The sequence below is a fragment of the Pituophis catenifer genome, unplaced genomic scaffold, assembly GCF_029215685.1.
Source record: "Pituophis catenifer annectens isolate HBS135680 unplaced genomic scaffold, rPitCat1.0.hap2 SCAF_7, whole genome shotgun sequence".
NCBI lineage: Eukaryota > Metazoa > Chordata > Lepidosauria > Squamata > Colubridae > Pituophis > Pituophis catenifer.
In genome coordinates, this window is record NW_027256887.1 from 53692273 (window position 1) to 53716522 (window position 24250).

The 24250-nt window shown below is 37.7% G+C and overlaps 1 protein-coding gene across 1 annotated transcript; it reads right to left on the reverse strand.

The window, feature by feature from the left end:
* Positions 1-3497: 3497 nt before the first annotated feature.
* BTG1 (BTG anti-proliferation factor 1) lies at positions 3498-7689 on the reverse strand. Its single transcript, XM_070947164.1, has 2 exons — positions 7259-7689; positions 3498-4826 (listed from the first exon to the last, which is right to left on the reverse strand). Exons 1-2 carry the CDS (start codon positions 7404-7406, stop codon positions 4462-4464), a joined length of 513 nt encoding a protein of 170 aa, XP_070803265.1. The 5' UTR covers positions 7407-7689; the 3' UTR covers positions 3498-4461.
* Positions 7690-24250: the final 16561 nt, after the last annotated feature.

Sequence of the window (24250 nt, forward strand, 5' to 3'; positions counted from 1 at the left end):
TGATATATTGGGAGAGTGGCACTTTAAGACATAGTAAGAAAGACCCTCCAGTTAGAAGTGAAATAAAAAGATTCCACCATTTTGACCCTAGATTGTTTAGGCAGTAGAGAAGAGTTCCAAGAAGAAAATAAAGACTAGCCTCAATTCTGGTTGGACAAAGCAATATTGACATTTATTTCCTCTGTTCTGCCAGAGCAATGTATTGATTCTAAAGTCAATTTAAAAAGCAAAGGGTTCAGGAAAAACAATAACAAAACACCTTTGTTGAATTATGGGTCTTAATATAATAGGTCTCTGCTATCTGATTAGTAAAATGACACAAAGACATTCAACAATGAGCATGTTTTATTATTTTGGTACTTCCATATTTTTAAGCTACCTTAGGCTGTTTGAGAAGGCAAAAGATTCCAAACATTTTTCCTTCTAATTACTTATTGAAAAAAAAAATATGTGTCACATTGGAAATGCTAACATTTTTTTAATGGAAGTACTGTTAAAAAATAGAGATTTGTTGTCTGAGTTACAACTCCTATAATCGCGTGCCACAAATTTATTGGGTCTGATGTCAGTGAAATTGAAAGCATGTGGAGGACACAAAGCTTCCTACTGTTGCTTAGACAATGCCTGATATGTTACATAGGTACTTAATTTAGTAAAGAATCTTTTTACACCATATAAGTGTTCATAAGAACATTCAGTCTCTTAGCTGTTTAAAACATATTAAGATTTCTTTCACTGAATAACCATCCTCCATATTATAGAAGGTGTTAGCCTAGTTACAACTTGGGGCTATAAGACAGTAGCTGAAGCTGGGTGGAACGGATTTCATTTCTTAGTCTGCCTTAGTTGTGAATTTGTAAGGGTGGCCTTTGGCAACTTTTTAAAAATTTCTCTCAGGTCTTTTGCTGTTAATGTAAGATGGCAATTTTGCAACTTGTAACACTTGAATTCACACTCTGCCAATGTTCAGTCCAAAGATAAGTTAACAATAGTGACATTTCTCACCCTAGCTCCCATCTTCTGGGTATTAACAATCTGGTGCTATATGGTCCTTCACTATATAACTCCCAAAGTGATAAGCGTGTTTTTTTTAAAAAAAAAAATGCCTCATTCCTGCTGGTTGTAAGATGTCTAAGGCCTGGTTTCTAGCAAAAGGGAAATTAACTCAAATTAAGGTCTCTCTTATCAGCCTCCTGCAGCAAATGTAGAAGCCACTTGGCAGAAACAGACAAGCTAACAAAACATTATTGTACTTTGTTTATATATGTCTTGAATGACATCATGAGGGCAAGAGTTATAGGTTCCGCAGTTTGTATAGAAAGAAAACAAATAGGAGAGAACTTGATCGACCAAGCTACATCTGCAGATCTTTCAAGTATGAAAAAGAAAGGCAACATTTTAGAGTCACAGGAAACCACTCTGAAAACACCCTCTAATATTGCTTTTTTTGTCTAAAGGGACTGTGTGTTCTGCTGATATATGACCGCAACAGTACAATCACTTTGAAACAAGCCTTAAGGTTAGAACTAGCACTGGCTTGTTCCAAAGTAAAAATGTAGGTTTTTTTTTTTAACCTGCTTAGCAACTAGTCAATAGATGGGGGAGGGACTGCTTTTGAATTAGGTGGGGTAGGTAGGATGTTAGACAAAAGAGAGTGGAGTTGTAATTGTTTGGATAATTTAAGTATGCATTCACCAAGGAGGAAGCGATCAAAGGGTTGGTTGTATAAGTCCTACATTTTGGGATATAATACATTTCATATTTAAAAGAAACCAGTTCATCCTAAGAGTGGTCTATACTTAATGCAATAACACTTCAAGAAAATGTCTTTATAAGACTAAGCACTGCAAGCAATTTTGCTTGCTTTTAAAATCAGTGTTACACTATATATAGTGTATACAGTATATACACTATAAATATATATGCATACATTGTGCTACCCCTAAGCAACTAAATTGTGTAAGTATTTTATTTAGCACAACTCAAATATAGCTTCATGTGAGATTGTGGATACAAAAGCTCTTGAATGTAAAATGTCACAAATCTGAACATATTTCAGGAAGGAGGAAGTACTTTTGCACTGTGTTTCTGATGTACTTTGAACATTTTTATCCATTTATGTAGTGCTTAGATGAGCGATTCTCCTTGGCCTAGCTTCTATAACACTGCTACTCAAGTTTAAACCACAGACGTTGGGGAAGTTAATTGAAATGATATGTTTTTTTCCAAAATTGGAATTTGCTGTCATTTGACTCATACAAGCAAGATTAATTTCTAACCTATAGAATACAGTTGAAATTCATTTCACAAACGCAAGCCCTCCCCCCAAATATGTTGCTCATCGGAGACATGCAAGTTGGTGCCCCTTCACACATTTCCACCCACTTGAGGGTGAAGGGAGTGGAAATTGCTAGCAAGTCAATTTATCTCATTACACACTGCAGAGTTCCTCAAGCTTGTACTTTCCAAATACAGTATGTTAGGAATGAGTTTGCTACAATTATAAAGGCCATGCAGAGTGGGTATTCTGGGAATTGCAGTAATAGCATAGCTGAAAGTTAACAGGCTAAGATTGGCTTACAGAACCTAAGATAGGCCTTCCTTAAAATTAATAGGAATGTTAACTTTAGGGATTTTGCAAGTTATAAAGCTACAATTTCATCAAGAGGTTGTCCACCAGTCTTGAATGGGCAAGGTATGCAATGTCAATCTCCCCATACCTTCTAACACTTCAGTAGTCAGATCACAATTGTGGTATGTGGGAATTTGTTATATTGGGAAACCTTTGATTGAAGGCAGCAGTGAAGAACGGAACCTACTGACAAGCTGCGGTTATAAATTCAAGCTTTCAAGCCATTCCTATCCAGTTTTACTGAACAGAAGCTCAATTAACTTCCATGGGCCTAAGTTCAACTCTTTAGATCAGGAAGGAAAAGCATACATACCTTTTGCTGAATGTCATCTTATGATCTCTAAGGGAATCTTGTGTTTGAAGAATGGAAAGAAATCAAACTTTTCTGTTGAGCGGTTAACTTGCTCCTAAGCACTGTGCAACATTGGTTTTTAGTAAATACCAACTGAGCAAGGTATCCGTCAAGTCAGAAATAAGATTTTTTGTTTTTTATTACTTTTCTTGTGTTTTTAAATGGTGGATTAGGTGAACCAACTTGACTTGCTATCCTCGTTCATCAGGCAACCATATAAACATTAATCCTCTGGATTTGGTCATAATTCTTGTTTGTTGGAAGTCACTTCAGCACGATTTCCACGTATTCAGGAATTAATAGACTTGTGCATTATCTCCACATTATGATTAATTTTGAATAGTATTAAAAATTAAAGTGAGGCATTCAGTGTGCGTTCTCAAACATTCACACTCCAATGGTCTCCTTCATCCTTTTCCCTGCATCTGCACTCCATGCTTATCTTTTATAATACATTAACTGGGATTAAAAATAGTTTTAACTAATCCTATGCAAGCACGACAAGAGATTAAATTAAAATGCCAAGATAGGAAATGATTTATTATATAGAGAAGAAAAGTTTCTCATCCAAAATATAGAAATCTGTACAACTTTGCCACAATCAATATACATGAACTGTACAAATTTACACCAGTTCATAATTTACCCAAAAAAAGATGACTAACAAAGTTCACAAAATAGATGGTGGTTTGTGGAAAAGACTTTTACCAATTAAGTACAAGGAAATTACAAACCAGACCTCCACTTTCTAAAAATAAGAGGTTTACTCAGTCTTAGAAAACTACAAGCTAGCAAATGTACAGATAGCTGGCTGGTAAAATACACCACAGTTCAGACAGTGTCTTTAAATGGTCTCTCTTTAGCCTGTTGGCATAGCACAGCCTACTCACTTACTACCTTGAAGGCCAGTACAAAACAGCAACCTAACCATTTTCCCCAGTTCATGGCCACTAAGTGTGACTTATGTACAGTTTATACATATTGTTAAGTGCTAGGTAAAAGTCTGGTTGAATAAAATTTCCAGTATTACCATGTTTATAAAGTCCTATTACTGAGCTGCCAAAAATGGTAACTTTAAAAAATGTATAGTGCAAATTCCTTCTGCAACACTTAATGCAGAGAACAATTTTATAGCTTTAGACTTAGATTGAAAATGTGTGTGTGCATTTTTTTTTTAAAAAAAAAAGAAGAAAAATTAAGCAAAATATCTGGGAGAAAACTGCAGCCTATCTGGGACAACTTCAGGCATTAGGAAATAAAGCAATCATCTATACTCACAGGCTATTAAATCACTGAAAGGTACTGTCGAAACTATGGCACTGCCATTATCAAATCAAGTTTACCATTCTACGTTGTGCCAGGTCTTCACAGCTGTGACATGGTTTAAATTCCGTAATCCATCCCCAGAGGAGCCCACCCAAAGTAAAAACCAATTTTATCCATCCATTCTATGATGATCCATCCACAGGCTATTATCTTAACCTGATACAGTCATCATATTATAGCTCTTTGAGGGGCTGGTTCTGCCCAAGAGGAGTTCTTCCTTACAGCTTATTCGACTGTCTACCATTTGCATGCTGGTACTACTTTGGCTTGCTCCTGCTGGTGTGGCTTCATACAGCACACAGATCGAGCCATCTTCTCCAATACGATAGGATACTTCATACGGGTCAACCCAGAGAGTAAGTTCACTTGGCAGAAGCCGGAACAGTTCCTGACTGCTAAGTCCAATCCGATGTGCTGCTTTCCCAATCAGGGGATCCATCTTATGGTTGATACGGATGCAGCGATAGCCTGATCCTTTGCATGGCTTTTCAGGGAACCAGTGGTGTTTATAATGTTCTACAGAATAGAAAAGAGTAATAAACATCACACTTGGCTCTTCACACAAATTCAGAAACAGGAATCATTCTTTTCTAATGCTTCAGTAATAGATGAAGTATGTTTAGTTTAGGATTGACAACCTTTCTTAGCAGCAATTACTCGGACTACTGCTCTTATAACCCTTACAGCTGCCTAGGCTTATAGGAATTGTTATCCAGTGCATAAGACAATAGAACTGGTAGTGGGGGGGGACAGGGGGGGAACAGAACAGTATATTATCTTATTAGTTGATAGCCGGAAAAATAATGCTAACTTTAGCAAAAATATACTGTGAGCTCTTGAATCATTTTTTTCTAGATAAAGCTTCTGTCAATTAATTTCAAGAATAAATTAATGTTTGCATATAGAAAGGCCTATCCCAATAAAAGACTATGCCCTGAAATCTCTTTAAGAGCTTCTTATCAAAGTCAGACATCTATTTCCACATGTGTTTAGAACCACTGATATTTATGGCACCTTCTCACATTACATTATATACAAACTATTACGAAAGTGCATGTATGAAATTTTATGATCTGCACCAATCAATCTGAAGTGCTAAATAAAGTGATTCAAAATAACATACGAATGATATATTATGTAAAACAATTTAGATGTTTTTCCCCTTGCAAGACAGCTTTAGAAGTGGTTTACTTTTTTTTGGGGGGGGGGGAGGCCACCTGAGATCAGGTGGGTTAAGATATTAAAAACAGACTTCACAGTGTTAATGCTTTGTTCAGACTGCACATACACACAATTCCCATGCGTTTACTTGTACATGGATTAGCAGACCCTAGTCTCCTACCAAAAAGCATTTGTAGAAGACACTTCATGTAGTACAGTCAAAAATGTAACTTAAATCTTCCAGTGCTAATAAAAACATTCCCAAAACTAGTATTTCCAAACCAATCTTTGAAATAATTACACTCAGTAATATTTTCAGAACATAAAGAACATATTTTGAGAAACCTTTTCTCTGTTGCTAACACTCAAAATCTTAATATTTTTGCTTAATACTTCATTTACCAGGCTCTTTACAGGTAACAACACCTTTTAAGATTCAGAACAGAAAAAAATATTCAGTAATATAGTATTTCGTCATTACTATGTAGCATGTACTTAAATATTAGTAATGTTACTAAGTGTACAGAAAAGGCACTCCACACACACTGAATTACTATAAATTCTTAAATCATGTTAGAAAGAAAACAAGTTGCCTGGCTTGTGATAAAGCTTCCTGCGGAAAGTAGTACTGGACTAATATAGACCCCACAGTGAAAAGGGGAGACTCAGATACTGCTATAGGTCAAACAAGAAACTAGTGTAATCTTTATTTTCAATTAACAGATTAATAATCCGTGTTTATTAAATAATTCCCTCTGCCTTCCCATGAGGTATGAAAAATATTTGCTACTGTACCACACAGATAGGTGCATTTAATATATTCTTCTCTAAGCTAATGGAGGAAGAGGAAAGGAAAACAGATGTGGAAAGACATACCCCACCCCCAGCCTTTAGGCAGAATCTCAAGAACCTCTGTTCTGCACTCCTCCAGTCTCAAGCAGTTCAAAATGGTAAATAGAGCTCTTCCAGAGAATGCATGAGAGATATAAGGCTTAACAGTTACTTGTATCTGGGCAGAATGAGAAAAGGTCATGTACTTAAATGAGTTTAAAATGCCACCCAAATTTACTCCGCTCCTTTTTATATACAAAACCCAATACAAAAATTGAGAGGGCTGTAAAGACTTTATATTCAGAACTTTAAAAGTATGATTGACTGTTGGTCTGTATGCTAGCTTAGGCAATGTGATCTTTGTGTATAAACACCAAGAAAGGAAAGAGGAACTGAAGGCAGCTAAAGGGACTTTCCAAACACGCAGAGTCTGTATACCAGTGAAAAATCCCCCGTTGCATACACGAAGCACTGAGCAAAATCAAAACCAAAGGGAAGCATGGCAGTAACCCACTGTAATATCTTTAGATCATAGTGGGCTAAAGCGATAAAATAGCTGCTTCCTAGGCTTGTACAAAACACAAAAAGGTCTCCTTCGTTTCCTGAAGCTGTTTTGGAAGGCTGTTTATTATATTCCCACTAACCGTCCAATCACGCAACCAGTTTACACATCGTTTACCTTCCCTTCTTCCCAACACTGCAGCCTTTCTCCACCAATTGCCCAGTGCCAATGCTGGCTATCATCATGGGACCTTTAGCCCCAACAGCTATGGAGGGCAGCTAGTCGGGACAAGGCTGAAATAATGACGTTGACCAACAAGATCCGGAGGGATCGCGCGGAGGGGGGGAGCTACTCGACAAGAACAGCAGCTGTGCGGTTGTTGCTTGTCTCCCCCCCCCCCAACAATACGAGCCGGAAGGAGACGGAAAATCTGAAGACCTCCCCCCCCCCTCACCTGCCAGCAGCTCCTGCAGGTTCTGACTGAACGTTTGAAGCTGCCGCTCGTTCATCAGCCCGTTGGTGCGCAGGAACTTGGAGATGAAGTTCACAGCCGCGGCGATCTCACGTATCATGTTGGCCCGGGTATAAAGGGCGGGATGCATGGAGGCGTAGGGGGCGAGAGGCAGCCAGCTCCGGTGGTTGACCAAGTGTGTTCGGGGCGCGCTCAGGGCCGCCGAAGAGGAACCGAGCGGTGGGGACGAGAGAGAAAGAGAGAGAAAGAGAAGAGAGGGGAAAACAAGTCGAGGGGGTTAGTGGTGGAGAAGGCGGCGATCTTTTCAGAAGACTCAATTCAGGAGAGGCGCCCAGTCCTTCTGTTGAGCCGCCACCCTCTGACGTAGTCAGGCGGCAGTGCCGGGAACTACCAGATCCAGCGCTTCGATCATCTCCTACCAAACACGAAGGAAGGGCTTCTCGGTGCAGCGCCTTTTATAACCGCGGCCAGGCTGGCAATGGCGCTTGAAAAGGGGCCGAGATCCCGTCCTAACCAATCGGGCGATCGCACCATTGTGACGTCTTGTTGGAACGGAGGGGCACGGGGAGAAGTGATGTCATCTGATTGTAAACAAATAGAACTTGGAAGAGGGAGAGGAAGCGAGAGAGCGAGCTGGTTGGGTTTGTTCGTTGAGCGGGGCTGGAAAATAGCAGCGGCGGCAGCAACAGCAGCGGCCGCCGCCGCTTGAGAATGGAACGTCTCGTACTGTATGTAAGACGTTCAGGGCTGCAGTAGCAGCTCGCGCTTGCTGGCTGGCGCTCGCGCACGTCCGAAATGATTTATGTCTTGTTTAATACGACGCATAACAAGGTTGGGAAAGACGGGAGGATCGCGTTTATCTTACTCAAAGGATAAAAAAAAAAAAATGCAAACGGCTTTTGTTGATCCTGCTGTCGACTGATCTTTTTTTTTTTCCTTCCCCTTTCATTCAGATCTCGCTGCAGAAGGTTATGGCCTACTAACAGACCTCGTCTGTAGTTAAAAATTACCCTCTGCATCTCTTAACAAAAACAAATCCAGTGCATTCCGCTGTTATAATCGAGCACAGTGGATCACTTAGATGTGATTTCTAAGGGGACCCGAAATCGGATTGCACAGTCGGTGCGCATTTGTGTTAACACGGAAGGGAAAACATGGGTGCTAGAAATTGCTTATATCAGGACATTTCTCTTTTAACTGTCACCTAAAACTAATCCATAGCTGTTACGCCACAAAAGTCACAAAATGGAAGATGTTTATTTATATCCCTCCTTTATTATTTTTATAAATAACTCAAGGTGGCCAGCATACCATTCCTTCCTCCTCTTATTTTCTGCACTACAAAATCCTCTTGAGGTGGGTTGGGCAGAGAAAGTGACTGGCCGAAAGTTACCCAGCTGCCTTTCATGCCTAAAGTGGAAATAAAATTCAGTTTCCTGGATTCCAGAGAGATAAATAACATACCGATTGAAGTGCAATATATTTTTTTTTCATTTAATATGCCTTCTTTGCTGATTTTTTTTTTACCTTCTACACAACCTCAAAAGATCAATGAACAGCCATAGGAACAGTTTTCTTATGTTCTTTTCTCATTGAATATTGTATTTTTTTATGAATTGTTCATTATTTAGCACCAATAACATAATCAGAAAGAGGAGGAAGTGTGCCTCTAAAAGTAACCAATTCATTCAAGCCATTTTGTGGGTCATACAATTTTGCACAAAATTTTCCATCAGACCTGTCCTACTGTCCTTGAAACCTGCGAGGGAGGTTTCATTAGCTGAATATTAAAATGAGTGCATAGCATTCAGATTGCATGTACCTGTTTTTGAAACAATATCAATATCTTTTGAAGCAAGAGACTTCAAAAGTAGGTTAGAACTCCCTAAATAGGTATTTTAAAAAGATAAATATATTTATTGGCACCAATGGGTGTTACTTTTGTTATACGGTTGACTCATTTCAGATTTCTTTGCCGTTTCCGCTGTGTTTTGTTTTCACTGGGTACTCGGTTTGATTGTTGGAATGTGTATTTCTGCAAGCAGGGTTCAAAGACTATAGATTTTAGCTTCAATAGACTCCTCTGTATAACCCACACATCCTGATTTGCAAAGAAAATAGCTGCACACATTGCTTTAACACAACATTCAATATTGTACTTTTCATCAGCTGTACTGATGGTTTGACAAAAGTGATTACCTCAGCTATGAGTTTTATTTATTTTAATCCTTTTATATTACTTTTTTCTTGTATTCAGTTTTCCTATTTTTTTTTTGTTTTATTTGTTTTGTTTGCAAGCTGCCCAAAATCATACCTAAATGATTATATAAATTTGAATAATAAATAAGCATCTAGCATTTTGTGATTTTTCTCTATAGATTCTAGTCAATTTTATTTTCCTAAGCACAAAATTGACTCTCCCATTAAGAAAACAAGATAGCCGCCTCAGTGGATTTTGGATATCATGAACAGGCACAAAGCGATAAATTATTAGTTTAGTGATTGTAATTGACAGGGAAGAGGATAGTTGCTTTTACAGTGTCTGCCTCTAGCTTGAGTACTTTTAGTTGTGTGGAATGGTGGTATTGCATCAATTTACACTCCGTTAAACAACAAAGTGTTCTAGGTTGGCATGATCTATTCATATTGACTTCACTGAAGCTTCATTGTAAGGTAGACCAGATGTCTTTGTTTTTTAATATAAACAATGAGATGGTCTGTATATAAATTTAATAAATAAATAAATATGAGCCACATATTTTTATTCAATTAGAGGCAAATAAGTCCTATATTAAATAATTCTTCCAATCTTATGAAGCAAATACGTCACCTCTCTCTATAAAGCATACCCTATCTACTTGGGAATAATTCCTTTCTCTCAGTCTTTCAATATTCTGACTAGGAATTATATGAGAAGCCATTCATTTCTAACCTGTGCTTTCCAATTCTCTTCTCTTTAACTTTAACAATTGTAAGCTTTCCCATCTTCAAACGATGACCAATTTGCACCATTGCCTCTTAAAAATTTGCATTTAAATTAATAATCCATGTAAACACACCAAAAGAGTAAAAAGGCTAAACAAAAATAAGAGAACTATCCTTAGTTTAATTGAAAATGTAGACTATTACTTATGATGTAAAATAAACAGAAGTGAGATGACTGAACTCCTTGCTATAATTTCTATAGTATTGTTGAAATTGGCTGAGTCTCAGTGTTCCTTAGCTTGTATATTTGTCAAAGTTGCCCTGCATTTTAGGTTGTTGGTTTCTCTTGTGTGTGCCTTCAAATCAATTTTTAACTCCTGAGCAATGTTTTTTGAAGGAGGTTTGCATTTGCCTCCTTCTTGGGCTAAGGGAATTCCTAAGGCTACCTTGAGTTAAGATGGACAGCCTATAAATTTTATAAATAAATATGGCCATCCAGCTGGCTTTGTGCCTAAAGGCAGAACTAGAATTTATTGTCTCCTGGTTTCTAGCCTAATGCCTTAACCATTAAGCCAAACTGGCTCCCAATAATGCACTAGGATAGTACATTAAAATAGCTCTCATATATCAAAATATACAATAAATTGATTGTTCTGAAGACAGGCAATGCTAGCATTGCTAAAATCTGAGTTTCACCACCCTTTTCCCACCCTATATCATACAACCCTAATCTCTTTTCCTTGAATTGTTTCCAAGACAGGCCTTTTTTAAATTAGGCAAAAGAAACTATATTAACTATGTTATTAGCTTTTTTACTAGCATGGATAATGAAAGGTGCTTGTGTGAGAGATGTGCTTGTTTGTTAAAATAATTTAACTGGTTGTGAGTCCCCTTGATTTTGTGAGATGAAGGATGAGGCCTTTGTTCTGGCAGCAACACAACTCAGACTGTAGCTCTCCATCATTGGTCTTCCTTTAAACATGGCGCAAAAGCAGAATTCTTTGGCAATTTTCTTTATGTCCTTTAAATTATACTTGTATGTTTTAAATATATATTTAAAAATCACTTTAGATGAATTGCCTGGAAAATAGCCATAGTTGAGAAGGTGTCTGCTTAGAACACACCCTTAGAATTTAAAGCCCAGTTCTTGGCTAATTAGAAAACCTTTCTCTGCATAAGGCTTTAACTCTAACCATGAACTTTAACTCTGAAAGCTATGCACAATGACCTTCTTTCAGACTCTGCAAATTGAAATATAGAGTAGTTTACAGTTCTCGGTAGAAGAGAGGTTCTTCATCTGCTTCAGGGAAACAACAAGGTTAAAAATAAATACATTTTTGTTTACGTCGTAATATGATCATCCTGTTTCACTACCCTACATGAAATCTGTCACTGTGGTGCCAACTTCATCATGCCTTTTTGAAAGCCCTTCTCAATAAACAAAAATCAATTACTTAGCTAATCCATAGGAAGTACTCTAGAAAGGCTGAAGCACAAACACAATCAAGTAGCTTGGTTTAACACAAACTAAGTAGCTACCCCGTCGGCTTTGAGTGGCTTTCAGACAAGACCAAAATAACTTCACATTTGATGCACTCCTATTTTGCTGGCTCTGAAAAAGGCCTTTGAGAAACACAAAGGCTCTCTTATCTGCTCAATAGTTTGGCCTGGCTATTTAAGAGCTGCTTGGGAGCCTCTCACATATTTTCAGAGGACAAGAGGATTGTGCACTGTCTTCCATGCCCATGCAACGATACTGGCATTTGCTTTCACAAGTATTAAGAGGTGCAAATGTTGAAACTGAAGTGAAAGCCATTGATGTCAAATACAGCATGTTTTCTGCAATGTAAAGGGGTATATACTTTCAAGGGAATAAAAGAAATATACGACATGCCACAGAGCAGGCCATAGCTCTTAGCCATATATTTTTTTACCATCAGTATCAGCAAAAGCTTAATGAACATATATTTTAATACCTGTTTCTAAATAAACCCTATTTTGCATATACTGGATGTTGACAAGGATGCATTGTCTGGAATGGGAGGATCTCTGAGGCCTCTTTCATTGGCAACATACTTCTTTCTCATCTGTCAGCTGTCCACCCAGACAGATTCCCTGAATGCATTATTATGAAGAGGTCCTCAGAGCAATGCACAGTGGCAGCTGCCTATATAGATTGGTACTTCAGCCACTTCATGAAGCATCTTTCTTAACACCCATCAGAATGATACTTCTAAGAAGCCAGCTGACAAGTAGCATCACAACTGCTACTGAAAAAAAATCCTATGGCCAAACTGGTCCAGAGTCATGCATTTCGTTTATGCACTGAAGTGGCAATCCAAGATTGCTGGATCTGGAGCACAGGAGGTGATTTCTTGGCCTCAATTTACTGTCTATCCAGGTCTTGTCACCTAAAACAGCATTCTTCATTGCCCTTAATGGTTTGCTGATGTTAACCCTTTTGCTGTCAGTGTTTGCAATCAACCAGTGTACACAAGCAAATTACTTAACTGACAACTTTTTATCTGACAACTTTCTTTTTGTTTGTTTTCTTGAACATTTCTTGCTGTGTCAGCTTTTTCCCAAAGAGATCACTTGTTCTGTTTTGGGCTTGTTTTCTAAGTTAGGAAAGTTAGAGTAAAGAATTAAAATTTTTAGTCTCTCTGCCAAGTTTCTGTGGGATATTATGTAACACAAAATAAAAGAAAGTGCCAGCATTAAAAACAGACTTTTTCTCATACACTAAGAACAAAGTTAAATGGTACCAAGCTACTGAAGTGCCAACATGAATTGAAGGAAGTCTTGTCTTTCTTAGTGGAAAGGCCTGGTTTTCTTACCATAAGCAAAATCAGTATCTTGTACCTTCAGCCAAGAAATTAGATCCAGTTTCAGAGTATGTATAGTCCTAAAGATTCAAACCAGCATTTGTATTTTCAATAACACATTAAAGATAAATTCAGCCATAAGAATCTCTGGAGGGAAATCATTCCAGAGGACAGGAATTGCAAAAGAGTAGGAACACTTCCTGGATCCCACAAGATGATATTCTTGAATTGACGGGCCAGTATACACCCTGGGCCAATCTGAATGAGCAAAGATGACTGGGCAAATATATAGTATCCCTGGTAGTCAGTTTTAAAGATGACATCCAGCACCTTAAATTGCATCTGGAAGTCAGCTGGTAAACAATGACCTTGTGGATCAGAAGGGCCACATGCACATAACGTGGTGCCTCCATCACTGTCTGTGCCAGTGCATTTGGACCAGTTATAGCTTCCGGATGATCTGCAAAGGCAGCCTCATAGATAATTACAGTACTGATATAGATAATTACAGTACTGAAATCTAATCATGAGTGATTGTCCAAAGAGCCTCCCAGTTCAGGACCTTCTTGTTTCTCTCAAGATCTCTTTTCAAGATACTATCAGGACCCTAGTCTGGATGGCAAAACCGCCTTTTTAATGCCTTGCAAAAAGCTGAGATAAGTCTGATCTTCAGGGATTGATATCCCAAAGAGCAGGTACCAAGGCTGAAAAGGCCCTCATCTTAGATCCCACGGGACAATATTAGCTTACGGGTTAGATAATAACATAGGTAGATACCACTGGAGATAGATAGTCAAGTAAGTAACCCTTGGTCTTTCAATAAGGAAGGCAAGAGGGAAGGGAATGGCAAGAGAAGGGAGGATGGTTGGGATCATTTCCACATAAGATTTTGAAACTACTTCTAAGGCATATCATGTTTCTGTCATACCACATCATGCTTGTCCCCAAGAGTCAAGTCAATTAAATTCTGGCTCATCTGCAGCATAGTACAAACCAGAAATGTCTAGAATCTAGATGATGGTGATGATTATGATTCAATATTTAAAAGCAAAAACTAACCTTTTAAAAAGCAAAAAAGAAAGGAAAAGCAAACAGAAAACAAAAAAATTATTAACAATCTATAATTTCAAACATTGTAGTGATCCAAACCATTATTAAATTCAAATCAGTATTATGTCATTAATAAAACTAGCCAATATAACAAGAATCATAAGTCATCATAAACAATTACAAGACTTTCTATCTTATCTAAAAAGTTCTATCTTATAGAACTTTTCTATAGTTAACAAATCAGACAAGACCTAATATAGTAAAAGCATTATGTTAAGAGAAATACAAATGATTCAGTATGAGTCCATATGCAGATTGATAATCCATGAATGCTAGTTGAATTAAATTCTGTATTTTTTATATGAGAAAGTATTTTTTACATTGATGCATACTCCCATAGTATAGCTTGCCCTTCTTCAAAGTGAAAATTAGGTACATTGCTAGCAAGAGGCATAAATTATCTGTTGTAGCGCGGGAATAACGAGAGGCACAAGCAAGCTAGTGACAACAGCTCTTTAATTCAGGGTGAGACTTCAGCAAAGAAACACAGGCAACAGTCCTCTTTATATACTTTTCAGAGGCAACCATGAACCAATCAGAATTCACTGAACATTTGAATTTCCCGCACAAAATAGATACATACATAACACTATCCTTGCATTTATCACATAGAAAGTATACTTTTCAGGAATATAAAACTTAATATTTATTTAAAAGAAAAATAGCTGGCAGACAAAGAATCCTTCTTTAAGATTAATATTCTACAAAAATCATCTTTCAAAAATGTTGAACTTTATAACTTTGCCACCATTTATGCAAGAATGATCTGGTTTGATTATTGATGTACTTCCAAATGTTTTTAGAAAATGAATTATCTATTTTGGCAATCGGCACCAGAGTAATATACCAACAGTGAAATATTTATACCAATTTTCTTTAAGTATTATATTGATAGTAAATTTAATATTTGACTTCCATCAATATTCCCATTGTTCCGTATCAGTTGTGCTCTCCAGATTCTGCATCCATTTAATTATACACATTTGCTCAGTTTCTGATTTGTATTTCAATACCTTCTTGTAAACAAATCCCAAAGATGTTCTGAGTTTTGTCTTATTAGATTTTCACTTCAGTCAAATCGCTAAGTAGTCCTTTTTATTGTTCTTATAATTCATACTGGTGCTACTTATTTCAAGACATTGAAAACAATGAGATGATTTTAACCATTCCAAAGAAATAATCTTGGAATCTTTGTTTCATTAAGGATTTAGTCTTGCAGTACACACAGGTTATTATCTCTTCCATGATTATTTTTTCATTAAAATATATTTTTCACAATAATAAATATATAATATTGAAGCAAGAAACAATAAATACAGGCCAATTCTTTTTCTGTATTTTATCGCACTCTTTTTACATGGTGGTGTAGTGGTTAGAATGCAGTACTGCAGGCTACTTGTGCTGACTGCCTTCTGCCTGCAATTTGGCAGTTCAAATCTCACCAGACTCAAGGTTGACTCAGCCTTTCATCCTTCCAAAGTTGGTAAAATGAGGACCCAGATTGTTGGGGGCAATATGCTGACTCTGTAAACATCTTAGAGCGGGCTGTAAAGTACTGTGAAGCGGTATATAAGTCTAAGTGCTTATACTATTGCTATTATACTACTGCTAAAATTGCTATTACTACATGGTGGTTATCACTGAATAATCTCTGATTTCTGGCTGAAGGTCCAGAGAACTTGGAGGCAGGCAATTTTTCAGTTGCTAGACATTTCTTGCTCTCCCCTGCCACCAGCCTTTAATACTATTTTATTTTCTGAAATCAGAATCTTTAACAGGGCAAATTGACTCAGTCCCAACAGCATCACAGTTCTGCTACCTACAAATGTATGGCAACAACACTGGTACAGATGGGGGACTGAATTAATTCAGGATTTGGAAGTGTAACTAGTCAGTTGGAGGAAACATTGGAGGTTTCTTAATGCTATAGGTTGGCTGCTTAAGAACAAATGTGTTTCAGCTTCTATGCTTTTCTATAGACCTGAGGACTGAAACCAGTAATGACTTGAAAGTGCCCAGGAAGTTAGCAGGATGCCACTGGGCCAAGGAAAAATCTAGTAATATTGAATCCGATCTTCCTTTCATCAAAGATGTCTGTGATGAACACAGAAGGTCTGTCCCATTTTGTTCTTAGAGGAATACTATGAATTAGATGATGCTGAAAGATGTCCTAAGATGACCATGTGAGCATCATGGTTTAATGGATGTTCAATTGCAGATCTGTCTGGGCCTGTTTTTCACTTGCAAATGATTAGTTTGCCCTTCTATTTGGAATCTTGTTTATACTGTGGTTCTTCTAGCACTATTATATGACACTTCTAAACATGTAATGTTTGAAGACTTTTATTCATTCTTTTTTAAAAATACAAAGGTAAGCCAAACTCCAGAAGAAGCAAGTGTAAAACTACTACTGTAACACTGCCAAGAAAACTGTGTGGATCTGTCTCTGAAAGTCAAGCTCATTGTGAAGCCATTATTGCTACTTTTTTTAAACAAAAATAATAATCTGCATTTCCCCAATAGCTCCTTTATATCACAACTGTTTTTCCTCTGCAATTATAATGATCAAATTTAACTTAAAGACTGAGTCAATTTAATCCTCCTACACAAAAATGCTATAAATTGAATTTCTAATTTTAAAAGTTACCTAAAATATAACTTGAAATAACTTTTCATCTGACATCCATCTTTTCCTGCTTTTCTCCTAGTAGTCTAACCTGTTGAAAAGAAATTCAACAAAACAACCCAAATATCAGGCATTTCTGGGTATATTTTCCTTTTTTTTCTTTATAACAATTTTTATTCATGTTTACATATACAACGATAAAAAACTAGTACAAACTAAGAAAAATATTAAAAGTGCAAAGAAAAATAAAAAAGTAATAAAAAAGATATATGAAGAAATGACTTTCTCCTTCATCAAGACCAGTGTCAGTGCTTGTAACGTCATTCCTGATATGTCATCCAATTATCTCTTCTTCCCATATCTCATCTCTTATCTATAATCAAACTACAAAGCCTCATCATTTAATCGTAATCAGCAAAAATCAATTAAGAGTTACCAGAAATAACATATTTTAACAATATTGATTAGCCTTAACCAATAAACCAGTTATATATTCCTTTACTTTTAACACAGTAACTTAACACTTTCTCTTAAAATGCAGCAAAAGATCTCTTCTTTCCATATTTTATCTGGTGTCCCTCTTGTGTCCAATCTTTGAAGTCTCCTCTTGTTAGTTTTTTTCCTAAGGCTTCCAGATCAATTCAACCTGCTAGACACTGTTGTCTTATAATCTCTTAATGGAGAGCCATTGTGTGAAACGCTTTGGGGTAGTCCTGGTCCTCTCCTTGTTCTGGAGAGAAATTCTGAGGAGCTGATCCATTTGCCGGCTCTTCATTCTGCCACGGTTGACAGCTCCATATTCACAGAGCCTTCTTCAGTCCATCATTGCATATCTGGCAGTAACTCTGTATTTTTTCTGCTTCCAGTTTATTGATGTGATCCACACTGAGCCATATGACAAGTTTGAGGCTGCATGTTTGCCCACTTTGGATTTTTGCTCTTTCTCAAAATGATTTGAGATTTTAAAAATGTGCTTAATAAGTCAGTTATAGATAAATGGACAGAAAGTTTATATTGTAATATGTAATTTGTCTTCTTCATTTTCTTGTCAGTCACCCAAGAATTCATTCTTTAGAACAGAGCCAAGCATCTTCTCTTTTTAAAATCTATGTTGATGGAAGCAGTTTAAAAGCATCACTGTATCATACCTATAAAAATGCAAAAAGGGATGGATGTTTTTAAATATGCTTTTTTGCATTTATGTTGAATACATAATACAGGCGATTAATTTGCTTTTTAAAAAAAGTCTTGCTGTTAAAGTTTGCCACCTGTCCCTGAAATTTCTCTCATCCAGCACTAAAACCTTTGAGGAATCAATAAGCCCCATGAAAATTGGGGGGAGAGCAATAATGAAATATATTTTAGTATGTAGATTTCTCAGCAGAAATGCAAAACTAATTTTTAATTGCCAGTTATAAAACAACTACTTTTTGTTCGTTTTGGCTGTAGTGTAGCTCAGCTGTTATCAGTGTGTTCACTGCTATTAGAAAATTAATGTACTTGGACAAGAGACTGAAATACTTAATTAGTACTGCACCACTGGTGACCATTTTCTCCAACATATAGCCCATAAAGTGATGATAAAATCAAATGTTTATTGCTAATATGCATAGGGAGAAGAGAAGCTTTAAGAATTAGCTAATAACTACCAGAATGAAAGATTTCTAAAATTAAAAAGAAGCTATTTAGATTAAACAAAAAGATTAGAAATGAAAGGGGTTAGGGTGTCTATAAAGAGATATTACAGAGGATTTCTAGCATTAGAATAGCTGACGAATACAAGTTTTCCTTGTGTGGCAGGATTAGGATATATTCTGTATCATCTAATCATTACAGTTGCTCATATAACTGGGCTTCAGTCCTATCCCATTTACCTAACCATCAGTCTCACTGTAATTTATGGCAGTTTACACTTCATAAACAGATTCTGTGTGCCAGAATCAAGTTCTTGCTAATCAAATGTGCAAACTATGATAGGAGAAAGAAATAAGCAAAACGAAATTGCTTGATAATAAGGAGATGAAAATGGGGAATATCACCAACTACAATGTGTCAGCAAGTATGTCTGTTTTATGAAAAAAAATTGTCTGATGCAAATGCAAGAACAATATGCTTGAAAAAAGAGTGAAAACTTGTACGAATATTGTATATTCTGGTTTGTTTTACAATGAAGTACTATTTTCCCACTATTTGATTAAACCTTAAGAGTCTGACTTCTCCATCTCTATCTCCCATTGAATGAGCAGATGCTAAAACCACAGGAGATAATTTTAATCCCCAGGTGCTTTGAGAACAATGGCTTCAGTTAGTCTTGTTCCAAATAAACCACCAACAATCTTAATATATTAAACCAGAAATATAGGGCAGTTGCCTAACGTTTATGGAAACACTGCTACATCCAAAATTAAACTACAGGAAAGGAATACTATATAGGCAAGTTAAAAAATAAGGGCTCCTTTGAATCATAGTTGATCTTTGGTGACTTCATAGACATACCGTATCTCTAATTTTTCTTGGCAACAATAGAGAATTTTTCCAGGATGCTTTTTCTGCTATCAATCTGGATTCTTACTCTGATATTCTCTAGCATCACCACCATAGACTTCTCCAACTGTATTTTCATTCAAAAGTCTATACAGCAGCATTGAGCCATGGTGGCACACACCCTAACTCACTGCTCACTCCAGGATTTCGATTCTGAGCGGCTCAAGGTTGACTCTGCCTTCCATCCTTCCAATGTCGGTAAAATGAGGGCCCAGATTGTTGGGGGCAATATGATGATTCTGCAAATCGCTTAGAGAGGGCTGTAAAGCACTGTGGAGTGGTATATAAGTCTAAGTGCTATTGCTATTTCCAAATTTGGTGCCTTCTAAAAATCTTGACTGACGTTTCCATTGTGGGAGTAAATATATCTGGAGGTTGCTTATGGAAAGAGAATTTTTTTTCAGGTAACAAAGATTATGTAATAGGTTAGATTTTATATTTTTCTAGTCCTGAAATGTAAATATAATTTTTCCTTTTTTATTACACTTTGGTACAATATACATTTATTTATTTTCTGCCATTATTATTTTTACAAATAATTCAAGATGATGAACATGCCTAATCGGGGTGGGTTTCACTTACCTTTACCACTGGTTTGCCCTGCACCCACTGTCCACACATGCACCCGGCCTTCAGCACATGCACTTTGCTCGCTCGCGCTCCTTCCGTGCATACGCCCGGCCTCAAAAATGTGCCTAAATAACATGACTTGGAGCCGGGGCAGGTGGGCAGGCCCACCTGCGATTGCTGCTAATGATTTGGCTGAACTGGTGCAAACCGGCTGAATACCACTTCTGTGCCTAATACTCCTTCAGCCTTCTTTGTTCCCCACAACAATGCTGTGAGGTGAGTTGTGCTGAGAGAGAGTATCTGGCCCAAAGTCACCAGCCAGCTTTCATACCTAAGGCAGGACTAGAACTCACCATCTCCTAGTTTGTAATCTAGTGGCCTTAACCACCAGATCAAACTAGAGTTATAAAAATACTTTTATCATGTGCTTTGAGATTACATGAATTTAAACTTTATATAATACCTGATTTCATACATATACACAACTACACAGAAATCATATGGAGAATATTAGCAAGTACTTGTTGTGGTCCACTGGCGGCCTGCAGAACTGGCAGCAGAGTCAGACAGTGAGGAGGCTGGGGAGGAACATGGGCCAATCCTGGAGGCTGGAGAAGGCTCGGATGAGGGATCTGCGTCGGAGGCAGAGATAGGGCCAGGGCCATCTGGGAGTTATGTGCAGACTCCGGAGCCTCCAGAGCAGGGGTGAAATGCTCCCAGTTCGGACCGGCTCGGGAGAGTAGGTAGCGATGGCGGCGGGCAGTTCGGAGAACTGGTAGCAAAAATCCCTGCCCCCGCCCCCCATGCCCAGCTGAGCCCCACGATCATCAGAGCCTTTTATTCCTTTTAAATGGCTCTGACCAGCCAAGCTCTGACATCCCAGATGAGTTGCCTGCTAATCAGGCAACTCAGCTTGTATCGCCAGAGCCATGTAAAAGAAAAAAAGTTTCTTTTTTTCTCCCCCCCCCTCCCAGCCTCCAGCTTGCTTACCTTAGTTGCTGATCGCATGACGATTGCAATCCATGCATCAGCAAGCAACTGAATCTCCCTGCTTGCAATCAAACTCATCGGTGAGCAGCTCTTTCTGCCTGCCTGCCTTCCTGCCTAGACTTGTGGACTTCAACTCCCAGCAAAGCTGGATGAGGAATTCTGGGAGTTGAAGTCCACAAGTCTTAAAGTTGCCAAGGTTGGAGACCCCTGTTCTATTGGGTAAGTTTTTTTCCCCTTTGGGAGCTTTAAAAAGAATAGTTAATTGGGGTTTTTTTAAGTTGTTCTTTTTTTAGACCTAGCCATTTAAAGTTTAGAAAGTTTTAAATTTAGCTGCTTTTATATAAAAATAAAATAAATAAAATAATATTTGTGCAGCTTTCTGAGATTTAGTGTGTTTCTGTAGTGTTTCACTCTAACTACACAAACACACAAAATCTCACAAAGCTGTATGTGGAATTTTGTGCGTGTAAAGTGTGAAAGTTGATTTTTTGGGCTTTTTGTGGCTGTGTGAGGTTCCTGCTTGTTGCAGGGCCATTTTGAGTCTAGCACAGCTGCTTTTACATTGTGGGTGAGCCAGTTGTGTTGTATCGTGTTTTGTAGGTTAAAAAAGGGCAAAGAAGTGACATTGGCTTGGCCACGCCCACCCAGTCACCTGACCACCAAGCCACACCCACTAATTAAGCCACACCCACAGAACCGGTAGCAAAACAATTTAGATTTCACCTATGCTCCAGAGTCGGACATCAGCGAGGCAGAAGAACGGGGGAGCCTGTTCCCAGTGCGCGCAAGCACAGAGCTGCCAGAAGGCAAGAACAGTTAAAACAAAAGGGTTGACTCAGGAGTAGGGCTTGGAGATGATTGACCCCTCCCATAAGACATAAAGGAAGAGCAAAGTCATGTGGGCCTTTGCAGGAAGCAACTGTTGTTCATGCTGGCCGATTTCAAGACTGCAGCTCCCTGTTGACTTTGTGTTCCATGTGGATTTGCAAAGTTAATTGCCAATTAGTTCTTGGTAGCATGTCAAGGGAGATAAAGGTGGGTGTTTATCAGCCTTATCCCGCAGAACTGTGGCAGACTTCTGTAGGACTCTTTACAACTATTTGGGACTCATCTGTGAATGAACAGATTGAGAATGAACAGGTTCTGAATGAGCAGAATTCACAGCTGTTGAAATAAAAAGAGGGTTTTGGGGACTCATTGTGTGCTTTTACTGTATCAGGAAGCCTAGGTCAGAACAGCACTCTTACTACAAAAGCATATAAATCACAAACACCATCACTACGTCTGTACTTAGGCCATTTCCAGAGTTACAGAATTACAACAATATCTGTATTCTCTCTGGTAAAAGAAGGAATTGTATGAAAGGGATGATCAGGTCTTATGACCAAATAGTATAGAAATCAAAGGCAAAAAGTTAAATTACAAACAAAAACAGCATTATCTAATACCAGTCTACCGTCTACCATATCACAAGACCAACCAATTTATATATCACTAGCCAAAAACAGTAAACACCTTCTAAAAAGTCCTCTTCGGAACAAATTTTTTAAACAAGCCAAGACAAGTCAAAGAACACTCTACTGTTCACAGGCTGTTATTTGCATGTGGGTCTCAATTATGTATTATCCCGTGCATACTAACTTAGAAGCAAGCCCCATTAATTGCAAATGCACTTACTCCCAAGTTATTATGCAAAGGATCATTGCTCTATGTATTCATTCCTACTTGGCTCCCATTCAGCCTACCTCACCCAAACAAACATCAGGCTGGAGAACAAATGAAGAAGTAACATTTCCAAAGCTACCATTTTGTTTTGCAGGCTAGTTGGTGTCAGATCTGATACTAAAATGGAAACAGATCTTCTTCCTCTTTCCCCCTTCCCACCCTCCAAACCAGCTGGTGTACTTCAAAGTCTTACACGTATACAACCATACACTCAAAAATAGCAAAGCATGTTGTACAGATAACAAGAACATTCCCTGAGCTTTCCTTAGGTGGAACAATTAATACAAAGTTCTGGGTATCACTAAATATGGATTGTTCTGGCTGGGGGGCGGGGGGGGCAGAAGAAAAATCATATTTTGTCTCCCCCCCAAATCTTAAACTAAAATTGCAGCAAATGTGAAGGGGGTTTTCAAATGGAAGATTTACTGTAATTGTTATTTTCTTAGTAAACTATGATCTATTTGAGTCATTATGAGATTTAGAATAAAAAATGTATACTGCAGAGTGTCTATAGGTGGGATAACAGCATCAAAGCAATCTTCACTTGCATCAGACCAATCTATGAATTAAACTAATTCTTATACAGTAATTGTGTGTGTGTTTCTTTGAAATCTAACAAATATACTGTTGCTGATATACGTCTGACATTTTACATGTTTATTCTGAATTTCTTACACTTTAGAATATTTTAAAGGATTCTCTCTCATATGCACACAAACATGGATAACATGTGCTTCTGTGGATGTCCGTGAGCATGCATAAACGTTTGAAGGGCAAGAGACTCAGAATGTGCAAAGCTTCTTTTTGACATAAGAAAATCAAAGCCACGCTAGCTGAGCAGGCAAATTTATTATGATGATGATTATCTTAGATGTTGCAATCTACATGACCGTATTTTGAGAAGCTGAAGCTGCTACACAGGTCAGAACTTGTTTTGCAGAGCCCAATATCAGCTTCCCACTTATGGATTATATTGGAAGCAGTCAGACTGTCTGCTTGCACAGGAGGCTACTTATTTCTCCTGGTCCTGCATGGTTGTAGTACTTCAGCATAGCCTTCAGGGTTTTACACAATTTACACAATGTCAAAAAGATAAAGCAATTCTTCCTTAGATTTGTCCTTTTGGAGCAATGGTGTTATAAAACACACAGGCACACACACACTTCAACTTTATGAGACAGATATTAATATTAAAATATATCTCATTTTTCTACTAAAGAAAACAAAAAGTTCCCATGATCTTAATAAAAGAATGACAAATAAATAAACCAAAAAAGAAGAACCAAAAGAGCTACTGCTGATGAAAGAAACAGGCAGTTCTTTATCACTGTGTACAGTGGAATTTTTTATTCTTCATTTTTCTTTTTTTAGCAGCCCACAGTTTCGGAAAAGATAACTACAACAATGAGAAGTCTAAAAGGTTACTGTTTTGGGCTTCTTGTGATAATTTGACTTTTTTCTTTTATAATCTGTACTGAAAAGTGGTTGATGTCTGTTTCATATATTGCACTGTCTGGTTTTCTATTCTAAATATAATTTAAATTCAAAAACAAAAAGTTCTATGTGGGGACACACTATTATTCATTGCCTATATTTCTATATCCTAGCCCCGTAATGCAGGGGTGGGTTTCACTTACCTTTGCTATCGTTTGCATGCGC

Bases quoted from the DNA above. Each gene is read 5' to 3' on its own strand.
- BTG1 (XM_070947164.1), bottom strand. From the start codon at position 7,406: ATGCATCCCGCCCTTTATACCCGGGCCAACATGATACGTGAGATCGCC. The intron at 4,827-7,258 runs GTGAGGGGGGGG...TCTATTCTGTAG, and splicing joins CCTGCAGGAGCTGCTGGCAG to AACATTATAAACACCACTGG.